The 11985-nt window shown below is 41.8% G+C and overlaps 1 protein-coding gene across 1 annotated transcript in view; it reads right to left on the reverse strand.

The window, feature by feature from the left end:
* Positions 1 to 11737, reverse strand: part of Ube4A (Ubiquitination factor E4A) — a 34415-nt gene extending 22678 nt beyond the window's left edge. Inside the window, exons 1-7 of the mRNA XM_075692445.1 lie at positions 11580 to 11737; positions 10865 to 11145; positions 8088 to 8185; positions 4782 to 4937; positions 3896 to 4031; positions 2246 to 2463; positions 153 to 338 (exon numbers count right to left, since the gene is read on the reverse strand). Of these exons, the coding sequence (XP_075548560.1) occupies positions 153 to 338; positions 2246 to 2463; positions 3896 to 4031; positions 4782 to 4937; positions 8088 to 8185; positions 10865 to 11141 (1071 nt within the window). The 5' untranslated portion in view covers positions 11142 to 11145; positions 11580 to 11737. The remainder of the gene's footprint in view (positions 1 to 152; positions 339 to 2245; positions 2464 to 3895; positions 4032 to 4781; positions 4938 to 8087; positions 8186 to 10864; positions 11146 to 11579) is intronic.
* Positions 11738 to 11985: the final 248 nt, after the last annotated feature.

The following is an 11985-nucleotide window of genomic DNA, read 5'->3' on the forward strand; positions in this document are numbered from 1 at the left end:
TTACATTTTTATGGCTCTTTTTTGTTTAAGCTTTAGTTTTCTTTGTCAAGCCTATTCTAACATTTCAATTTTCCCGCAAAAGCATTATTCTATGCACAAAACACTTTACACCAAGAACGTCCCAACTATGCCATATAAAAAGAACTATTTACCAGCCAGAGGTTACTTTCTGTGATGGAATGCTCCTGCATGGTGGACTGAGAAGGTGTCTCAAAGAACTCAAAGGGGTCTGTTTCCCTGCGTGGCAGGCACGACACGCAGAGCGGTGAGCCCAGCAGGCTTTCTTGGAAGCTCCGAAGGTCACCTGTGCCTGACGGGGTGCTGAAGTCCAGCATCGCCTGTGAAATGTTGAGCACAGCCCACTTCACAGGAATGCACCAAGCCAACAAAACATTCGGTACTGGGAAGGATTACAATGCACTTGTAACACTTATGATCATTATTATAATTAGTAGAAAGGCCTTTCTTACTGCTATCCAATTATTACACCAGTGGTCTGACGTGTAAGGCTAAACCTCCTAAACCAAAAAGCAAACATTTTAGTTGGGCAATAGCTATCTCATACAACCTTAAAACACTGTAAACCAGTTACTGAAACCAAAAAATGAGGAAACTATAAGCAACATGCCAAATTCAGCTTCCGAGTTCTATCATTTGAACATTCACAATAAAATGAAGAAAAAAATGAAACCCACAACCAAGGAACTGAAGCAAACACTACAGTTCAATAACATTGACTAAGACAATAAATGCTGGTTTTTCATAAACCACAGCTTTTATTTCTGCTAGATTAGTGCTGTTTGTTCAACCATTATTTCCAAGGTAGCTATTTTTTGTTATTCAATTACAATTTAATACACAGCCTTGTAAAGTTCGTCAAGCATAATAAACAATACCCAACAGGAAGTGCGTCTGGCACAAATGACTAATGGCATACCTCTATGTTTACAAACAGTGACCATGTCAATTCAGTGGAGAGTCAACGTGCTAAGCGGGAAAGAGTTACGTGCACTGACTGCCACATCGTCTTATTAAAACTCAATGAACCCTCTACAGCGTGTTTTTTCCTCCTCCTGTTATCTTTAAACGCAAGCGGCACTGCTGGACACATGCCAGTTCTGATCAGTGACCTTCAAGGCCATTGACACTCAGCAAGCTGCAGAAGTGAGCCGAATAAGAATGTTAACAATCTAAGGCAAAGAGCTGATCTAAATCACTCATATTTTTGCTGACAGTGCTGGCACATAGGGAAAAACGAGAGGCCAGACATTTTACTGACAAGTCTCAGCATGTCGACAATATCAGATGACCAAACAAGTGAGATCAAAATTGTGAGAGCAATACATGTGAGAGCAAAATCCATGCAACAAGCTAACTTTTCTGTTGTAAAATGGCCTGCTAACAAGGCACGGTTTGATCATGCTGAAGCAGCTGAACACTCACCAGTCATTAGGCACTATGACATTTCAGCAATACACTGATTTAATTTAGAACACACCTGCTGAACCTGAAGGAATAAAGCACTGTTCTGTAAACTGCATGAGGTGACACTGAATGGCAACATGCAACAAGTCACCAATGGCAAAAAATGAAAATAGCTTATTACTTTGCTACACAGATGCTACTGCTGTACATGACTGCACGTTCAAAAAGGCCACAGTTAATAAAACAAAATAAATTTTCTCTTAAGAACTAGCATTTTTCATTCAAGGCCCCCATCTCACTGTTGTTGATTTGCTCAATATTCCACAGAGTGTTGCAAAGGTGAGTTGGCTTGGATGCATGACTGAAGTAAGCGGCATTAAACGTGGACGCTAGAATGAACAAAAGATGTGACAGGACAGGCACAGTACTCTCAAATGAGCCTCTTACCCTAGGCAATGGTTTAAGCATGTAGATTAGAAGATGAAAAGTAACAAATTCATATAAACTAATAATTAAAAAGCCAATCGGCTACCATCAGCTTCGACATAAGGTTTAGTTGAGAGTACAGCATGTCCTTTGGCAGTTTTCATTCTTTATGGTATATGTTGTTAGGTATATTTTAATTACAAATCCTACACTTTTACTACAGAGCAATTACAGAAAATAGTCCCTTAACAGTGGATCAGGAGCCTCAGTACACATGTAGAAAAAGCAAATGAGTTGTATCTTCAGGCACCTCTGACTAACTATATATAGCGTGCATCAAAAGCTAGATATGCCCCAGTAACAATGATTGCTGAATGGCTGCAGCAAAACTCACTGTTGCCATGGACGTGGACTGGGTGAAGTACTTGAGTATGTTGAGCAGCACAAAGAGATCACGACTGGCGATGGACACCCTTGCAAAGCGTGCCCGGAGGATGTCGAATGAGTGTGACAGCACCTCCAGAAGAGACACCTGTTCCTCCCCGGCGTCAAAGCGCTGCTTTATGCAGTCGGCACACTTCCGCAGAAAGCTCTCCAGATGTTCCTGATGCCCTGAGGATTAGAGCCGCATTTGTGTTTGTTAAATTTTAGTAATGAAAGTCCATGAAAAAGAAAGCACTTTTGTATTTTAAGTCAGTTCGCACTTAACCAGTCCTAAAGGTGGCTATTGGATGCATCTTTTGTTTTTATTCAAGAATCTTTACAGTTTACTGTATATTGCTATGATGACATCGCATCAGATATACACAGTGTCCCACATAACCTTAGCCACACATTAAAAAAATGTAAATGCGACGTAGCTGGACAGAGCAAAGGTAAAGTTGTTTGCCATCGCCTGGAGATGCTCAGATTACTTTTTGGATTCATACTGATTACATAATTAGTCTTAACTAATTAATAAACTTTTCAAATATTATAATTATGTGAAAAGTGTCAATGAGAAAATTGTGTTGCAGCATGAAAAATTCCCGATACAGCTTTCTGTTACGTGCAACATAAAAATGTTTTTCTGAGCATGAGAGAAGCCTGTGAATGCACGGGCTTGCAAGCGGTCAGTCACGTTGAAACCTGTCATACAACTTCTCTTTTTGCTCAGAATGTGCATGGGGGTCTGATCTTGGAGCCATTCCTTCACATATACAATGAAGCACTTGGCAACTGGCTGCCTCCTACCAGTGGCAAGTGGCCTCTTCGGCCACGTTCATATCCCATTTTCTTGTTATTTCTACATTTTAAGTGTAAGGAGAGTTAATTTTCCCTATTATTTCCTGGGCTTAATTGTCTGTTTGCTTCATGCAGTTGTAAGTAACAAAAGACTGAGTTTCTCGATTCTGCTTATCCTTCGTGCTCAGAGTTCTGGAAGAATGCCACATTTACCTCTGCTAGAAAAATACAAAATGTGCTATAGATGTGCCTGATAGGGCTTGTGTTGCTCTTTACTTAAAAGAAAACAAACAATATAGATAACACATATTTAAAAAGCTTTTCAACTTAAAGAACAGACTTTGCACAAAATGATAGGTGCATAAGTGCTCGTGAGGCACCGTTAGAAGTGGATCTGCCTTTTCCTTCCAATGTCAGATGACAATGCTACTAGTGACCACAAAGTGTTAAGTCTTTGTTAGCCACATTAGTTTTAGCTCAGTTGTATTTTATGCTATAAGGACTACTACTGATCGGTGAAGTCTTCAATTAGTCTTGCACACTTGAGCTGTGCCATAAAAGTACAAGCTAGCCACTTAGTCAGCCTGCATTTTCTTAACCCCAAATACTGCAGCATATCCATCCTTGTAGAAGGCAATTATGACTAGCTGACAGCACACTTTCCCAAAGTTATTGTACCCATGTATTGTACGTGGTGTGAAGGTGTAATGACAGCTTTTGCTCTCTCATTATTATATGTAAGCCAATGCACATACAAACTAAAAGAAACGTTTCAACCTACATTTAGTTAAAAAAGAAAAAAAATCATCCAGCTACTTGCCTGAGCTGTCATGGTACTCTTCCAAAAGGTAGAACACTTGCTCCTGTATCTTTTTGCCAGGGTAAATGTCACAGTGGCAAAGGCATGTTGAAGCTTGGCATACAATTGTTTTCTCAATGGTTCTGAAATCTTCATTCTGTAAGCAAATATTAAAAACTAAGTTGGCCAAATGATTTGGAACTGTAATGAGCAATGTGTCACTTTAAATGCATCACGAGCCGCTCTTGTGAGAAAGACCGTAACAACAAACATTAGACAAAATGCAAATAATACCAAAAAAATTGGATCTGCTTAATAAGAAACAAAAGGAAAACAATGTTCTTGGCTAACAGGCATGTATCCAGAATAAAAAGCATTTAAATTGGAAGTTGTTTATGAAGGCAGCTAAAGCCATGCTGAAATTAATATGCTGCTGCAAAAGACAAAGAAGTGGACCTGGAAGACAAAAACATTGGTACTAGTACTTTTTGCCGTTCATTATGTTACGCCTATTGTTATTGTGTTTTCATGTTTACCACATTCAAACAAGCGTAAGTTATTACATTTTAGCACCAGTGTCACATGTTCACACAAGGATCATAGAAGGCCATTGAAATTGCCGAGCTTGTTCATGGAGATCTAAAAAAAGATAAAGTAACCAGGGCACAACTGAGTAAATTACTTGTTCAACAAAGTCCTCATTGACATTATTTCACACCTGTGTATTATTGTGACTGCTAGTCAAATGGTACAACCCTGAGTATTTCAACATAATATGTTTGCACAAGCTGTATCCTACAGGTACAGTATTTACAGACAGCATTAACAAAGAATTGTACATAGCATTCAGATCCACCATAACATGGATGTGCAGCACAGTTGCTATAAAAAAAAAACACACACACACCTTGAGTTTGGACACAGCTTTTTGTAGCCTGAAGTAGCATTGGTACAGGTAGAAGAAAACCCTTTGCTCTGATGCATCAGCAGTTTCACTCGCTATTGTGCTTTTGCGTACGATGTGATGCTGGGGATCGTCTAGGACAAGCCTCTCAAACACCACCTGAAAAAGGTCAGTTTATAGCATATAAACCTCCTGTTATACGAAACTTTGTTAGAAATTTTACTCACAAAACCATGGCATGACCACCACGCAGAAAAAAATGCAAGGACTTCTTTTTTTTGGCAGACTTATTAGCAAAACGAAACTATTGTGAGGAGTCATATAGGATGACACTGTCGCTATACTAGCTAGTACAAAACACACCGATGCACTACTGTGGAAAGAGTTGCGCGAGTAAAACGATGGGCTTGTCATATTCGTGAGAAGAAGATTGCTGTTTTCACTTACCAAGGTTAGGAGTGGTGCAGTTTATGAAGAAGTAAAATTTTAATATATTTTCTTGACATCTTCAAATTTAAACTTCAATGGGGCTGTTGTAAGGTTACAGCCATTACACAAGCATATACAGGAGCACAAGATTGCCAGGGGAGTGCCACAAAGCTCAAGTCAGACATAGTAGCCCGTATGCTTTTGATAGACAATGCATTTGTAACAAGTGCAGTAGTTGTACAAGAGCTGTTGACTGAGAACCATTGCCACAAGTTTTACAAACATTTTAGTAAACAGGAAGAATGAAATTATGAATGCATTATTAAAGAAAAAACTTGAATGGTTGCCGAGTAAACAATTTGCTGATACTACTAGGGGCACAAAAATTAACGGCTAGTTTTTGTTCACAGTTTGTGCATGTTTTATTTCGTCACAATGTGCCATATATTAAAAAAATAAATTCAAGGGGCACTTAGTTACCACTGGATGAATGCGAAAGCATTGCGGCCATGTCAGCAGAAGCATGGCCACATCCGATGGTGCCACTGGCGGAGTCATGTGACTCGAGCGGCCATGTCAGCAGAAGTGCGGCAACGTGCGGTGGCGCCACTGGCGGTTTCGTGTTACTCAAGCGGCCATGCCAGTGAAAGCACCATGACGTGACCAACAGTGTTCATCACAACATGTGCACAACGCAAGATCGTAGGTTGGACTCCCACCAAATGTTGTGGGTTCGTATTCCTTGATTACATGGGCCTCCATTAACACTGAAGGTCATGGGTTTGACTCCCACCAAAGGTTGTGGGTTTGTATCCCTTCATTAACACTAAAGGTTGAACTTTGCCTTCATTTACACCAAAGGCCATGGGTTTGACTCCCACCTAAGGTCATGGGTTCGAGTGCCTTAATTAGCGCTATCTTAACCGTGCCTTAATTAACATCACCTTCAATGACGCCAAAGGTTGTGGGATCGATTCTAACCAAAGGTGAAGGGTTCATAGCATATTTGTACCATCATGTGATCATGCCAACAATGCCAGGTTTTCTGCTTTATGACTATTTCTTATTTATTGTAACGACATAGTTGATGTAATAGAGGCCCCTGTCAATATTCGTCTGTTCGCAGACGACTGTATCATTTTTAACGATATTAATACAGTTCATGATCAACTATCTCTTCATTTAGCCTTAAACAACATTCTTGAATGGAGCAACAAGTGGGGAATGAAACTTAACTCAGATAAATCTGTGCTTCTACGTATAACAAACAAAAAACTACCCCTAAAATTTTCTTATTCTATTGGCCAAGATCCCTTGGCCGAAGTGAGCGAGTACAAGTATCTTGGAATTACAATTACTAACAACCTAAATTGGAATAGCCACATTGCTTCTACCGCCTCCGCTGCTTTCAGAAAGTTATGTCTACTTCGCCATAAGCTTAAACATGCATCCCATGAAGTAAAATCCTTAGCCTACACCACATTTATTCGACCCAAATTGGAATACTCGTGCGTTATTTGGGACCCGTTTACCAAAATCAACATTTACGCCCTTGAAAGGATACAGAGAAGAGCCATACGTTTTATTTTTTCCAAATACGGCCGCGAAGAGTCTGTTTCTGAATTACTGCGGACAAATGGCTTTCACACCCTTCAAACGAGGAGAAAAATAATGCGCCTGCAGTTCCTCTACTCCTTGATAAACCGTAAATTTTCTTTAGATCCTAGTTCATACATAACACTTTCCGCATCCAGGAAAACCCGTCATTCCCACCCCCTCGCTCTCTCCCCTTACGTTGCCAGGACAAACCTCTTTAAGTTTTCATTCTTTCCTCGAACCATAGAAGAATGGAACCTCATCCCTTTCCATCATCTGAACTCACCTGAATCAATTCAAACTCATATTATTAGTATTTCTTAACTAACATTGCTGTTTCGTGTTATATTGTTTCATTTCTTGAATTTCATATTTTTGCAATTCTGCCTTTTATACATGTACTTTTATTTGTTACCATGCCCCTCCTGCTTGGGCCACACGGCCTGCAGTATGCTGTAAATAAATAAAATAAATAAATTTAACGCTATCGCATTAACAACCTTACTGCCATATGCACGAACTTTGTTATTACTTATAATGATTAAAGGAGCATTGCAACACTCTTTCGAACATATAAGGAAGTGTTTGCAATACGCAGACAATATGGCAATGAACACGCGAGGTAAATATTATTCCACTGTCTAGGAGCAAGGAGGCCACAATCTCTTATAAAAGATGTCTGACTCACTTCTGCGGCTTTCAAGGCAACCTCAATTATGCCCCATCTGTGATGTCGTAGACTCATGCGACAGCTCACGGCCATTGAGCGATTGCTCATGATCATGAGTCACTCCTGAGAGAAAGCTTGCACATGCATGCGCACCCTTCCAATCTTCTAGCAAAGAGGAAAGCAGCGGCTGTTGACGTATCCCGCCTGTCCTGTCAATGCTCTTCTGTCGCCGCCGGGCACTTTCACAGATGCCAACATTGAAGGGTTATCATTAGTGCATTGCAGAGAGAAGAAAAAGTAAGGAAGGAGCAACAGGCAGAGCACTGCTATCAGCGCTGCCCCAGCTGAGAAGAAACACTATGTTGAAAAGAAATGAGGAATGCAAACACAGCACTCTTCATATCTGCATTATGATTGGGTCCTTTTAAAGATTTTTTTAATATGTTATATATGATATATTAATAGAAAGGCATCGCACTCAATTCAATGCGTTCTCATTTTTGAGAGAAATGAGTTGCAGGGCAAACTCCCGTATGCACCTGGAATGTCTACCTAAGAACCTACAGTGGCAGTGACACAAATACACATGACTGGTACAAATCACCAATTCTTACCTCGTCAAGAATATCAAGTTCAAGGCACTTCTTGGAATCCCTAAATGTCTCTAGGAGAACGCAGCAGGGACCCTTGCTAGGCCTGGAACCGACGTCACCTGAAATAAGTTTGTGTGAATATGCTAAGCAAAGCACAATCTTTTATGCCACTCATTAGCAAGGACACACAAACAGAACTCAGGTGATTGTGATTCTATGAGAAAAGAAGTAAGACTGATAATTTACTAAAGCATCAGTTCTGCCAAATACTTTTGTGTTTCTGGGTAATAAAATGACAACAATGCAAGTACGAAACACACATGCCTGATTAAAGAACAAAGATGTGAAAGTATATACTCCATCCCACAAGTAATTTGCGGCGCTGCCGAAGGCACGAAGCATACACGGGCAATATACTTGCACAGTGGAATATAGTTTACAAGCATAACTATAATTGTAATTATTTGCAATTGTAAATGTAATTCATTGTAATGTAATTGTAATATCTAATTAGTGGGTTTCGTTTTTGCTTGGTACATGACATGCAAGGACCTTGGCCCATGCATGTTGCATGCTGCGAATTCAGCAACCACTCAGCAGGCATCGCAGTGCAAGTGAACACATCTCGAGGGGCATTGAGCCTTCCCATTTGCCAAGGAGTCCTGCAGCTTCCACAGTGCTGCAAACGACTTGTGAGATGGAATACACGTGTACAGTGCAGCAACATCAAATTACGAAAATTGACTCACTATTACGGCGCTGCAAAAGTGGATGTCCAGCGAAGCTGTTCAAATCCACCACTACAGCTGCTGAGGGAGGTATGCAATGCTTTATTGCTACTAAGGGTAATTTTTGCAGCACTCTGCCACTGCTCGTATTGCTGTTTCTTTTCCCTTTGCCACTCCTCGGGAGTCTTAACTATGCGCTGCCTACCCACAGCAGCGCTGCAACAACAATGAAATCAGTTGCTAGGCTGGGTCTCTCATATATGACAGGCTGGTGATGTCTCTCCTCACATGACAAGCTGCCATTGCCGCGGCAGGTTGCACAACAGCAATCTGTACCAAGAAATGTATGCTGGGCGCACTACGTGCTTCCCATTAACAGGAGCACCTTATCATCAAAGACGTGTTTTGGAGGCTTGTTTTGTGCTTGTACTTTGCTGGAATGAATGCAGTGTTGTATGTTGTACGCATGATGTATGCACTTATTGCTTCAATTGCTGAAGGTATTTTTTTACCGCAAGCATGCGCCGAGAAAAATTCCGACCAACTAGAGGCTAAAGCCTTCACTGTAAAGTGTATTTCTCATTTTGCACACAAATGGCCTTTCACTTTTGCTAATCATATTGTTCTTTTTCATTCATAACCATGCTAGCTAAGCTGCTGGCAGATGCATGATTAAATAAACAGCTTTGATGTGGATTTTGGTTACTATGGAAATCCATGGTTAACCGTAAGCAACATGGTATATGTCAAGTGAGACAATAACAAATGCAATCTGGCACAGTGAGCAGCCTAAAGACATGTACAAAACTTTGCCTAAATGGCCACAAGCAATAATAATAATAATATTTGGGGTTTTACGTGCCAAAACCACTTTCTGATTATGAGGCACGCCGTAGTGGAGGACTCAGGAAATTTTGACCACCTGGGGTTCTTTAACGTGCACCCAAATCTAAGCACACGGGTGTTTTCGCATTTCGCCCCCATCGAAATGCGGCCGGCCACAAGCAAGTTTTGACTTTGTACTCAGATAAGGACCTAATAAAGATATTCAATGAAGACTAGGCAACTCATCACAGACATACAAAAGAGGGTATGTACAAGCTCTGACTTGGGAAATATCATGTTTAGAAGAAGTGCCACAACTCGAACAGCTTAAATTGTTCAACATCAAAACATATTATGCAGTGAATATTCCAGCCATATCTAGGCTGAGAGAATAAATGAGTGTATTGGGAATATGTAAAAAAAAAAAAAAAAGTTCCTTACTTTCTGTGGGTCACAAACATGGCGCAACTAGAGGCTAGCCTCATATACAGTGCAAGTTGTGTGTGTGTGTGTGTCTAGACGTGTCAAACAAGACTTGATAGGTCGCCAATTTCATGAGCAGTTTTAAGGCAGGTTTATTTATTGATATATACAGAGTGATAAGTGATAGTTTTGGTCACGATTAAACGCGTGATGATCCCATTTATATTCGCACCAAACGTAAACTCTGGTTTATGAAGCAGGAATGGAGAAAACCGCGCTGTTATATGACAAAATATGAATTACAACACTTGCGTCATAAAAACGCTTTGTAGTTGCTGTGCAAGCGGCGCAAAACAAACTGCGCAGCAAATCTCGTTTTTTATGTTACTCGCTCATCTCGTAATGAGTCACACACTCGAAGAATACCTTGAACTGAAACGCTTTCCGGGCAGCGCTGTTTTGCAGCTTGACTGAATAATGTTAAATGAACCGTGCGTTACGCAATTTATTCTGCCCGCCATAACTTTCTTCGCGGATGTTATGGGTCAATGCCACAGCACGCGTCGCAAGCGTTCTGCCGTCGAGGGATGTTTAAAGCACAGCATCTCATTTGGCCATATCCACTGGCGTGCTTTCGCGATTAAAATCTGGTCCCGGAGTTTCCCAATGGACCTGCTGACGCTGAAGGCAAGCGACAACCGCGCAGTCTGACACCAGCAGCGCGGCTAGTTCCGATACGATCGCGCACTTCCGCAACGCTCCCGTACAAGAAGAAAAGAAAGGAGAAATACTATGTTGAGCTTAAATACGGGGCCTCCATACCTGACACGACGACCCTGAATATATCCTCGAGTGCGGCCGACAACAATTGCTGTTCGTCGGGCACGATGCCGCTGGTTACGTGGCTTCCCGAAGTGATAATTTCAGGTGGCGAGCTCTCGCTGGACTCCATCCGACGAGTAGCGAGGTCCTTCTCGGTGACTGCAAGTGGGAAATCCCGGGAGGACACCTCGGCGGAGTTCTGGACAAAGGCCTGCACGTCCACCATGGACGGGAAGAGGGCCGCGAACGGGTTCCGAGCCATGTCCGAGTCCGACATGGTGCTGCGGGAACGCAGGAACGGTCAAGGAAGGCGGCTCGACGGCAATTCCGTACATCCAACCGCGGCTACTTTCACTCCTACACTTTCTCCCAACGAGGCCACTGAACTCAATGACCTAGAAGCAACTGGGAAATCCTGCGCGCACAGGTGTTGTTTTGAGAGGAGTCTAGCGACCGCCAGCGTATTGTAGGACACCGGGGCCAAGGTAGGAAGTGAATGAGCGAATATGGGTCAGCCACTGCCGCCTTGCCTTGACGGCAGACTTGGTCTTCCGTGCCTCGGTAGCTGATCTCGCACAGTGAAATTCGTGTGCGCACTACTCGCGATATCTGCAAACCGTAGCTCAAGCTGCGTTCTACATGTTCGCGGTAGTTCTAAAGAAACACACGATGCGTTAAGCGGCGATCGGTGCCTTTCTCGCTGACGTGTACTTACTTAGTTTGTCAGTAGAGGTTACAGAAACTCCCGCTAAAGTCTCCCAAGGACAGACGATGAAACAGGTGTTTACGCACCAGCTCAACTGCCAAATCCTACCCCACTGCCATTCCTGTGAATCCACGCACGGTGGCGAGGAGAAGAGTGAAATCTAGTGAAAGAGAGAGTTTGATGAATCAGCCGCCACTCGTGTAAATGCGTGTGAAACGGTTTCGTATTTCGTACTCTGTCCTATTACAGGTCGGTCTCTCTCTCTCTGCGCATTTGTACACCTTGCACATCTAAAAGCAAGAATGCAACAACTTGTATATTTTTTTGCAGTAAAAACTTTTTATTGGATTTTATTTATCTAGGCTCATTTTGTTGTTCGTCATGCAAGGTGATTTTTGCGTATTTATTAAGATGT

Source organism: Dermacentor variabilis, chromosome 5, assembly GCF_050947875.1.
Source record: "Dermacentor variabilis isolate Ectoservices chromosome 5, ASM5094787v1, whole genome shotgun sequence".
NCBI classification, from domain to species: Eukaryota; Metazoa; Arthropoda; class Arachnida; order Ixodida; family Ixodidae; genus Dermacentor; species Dermacentor variabilis.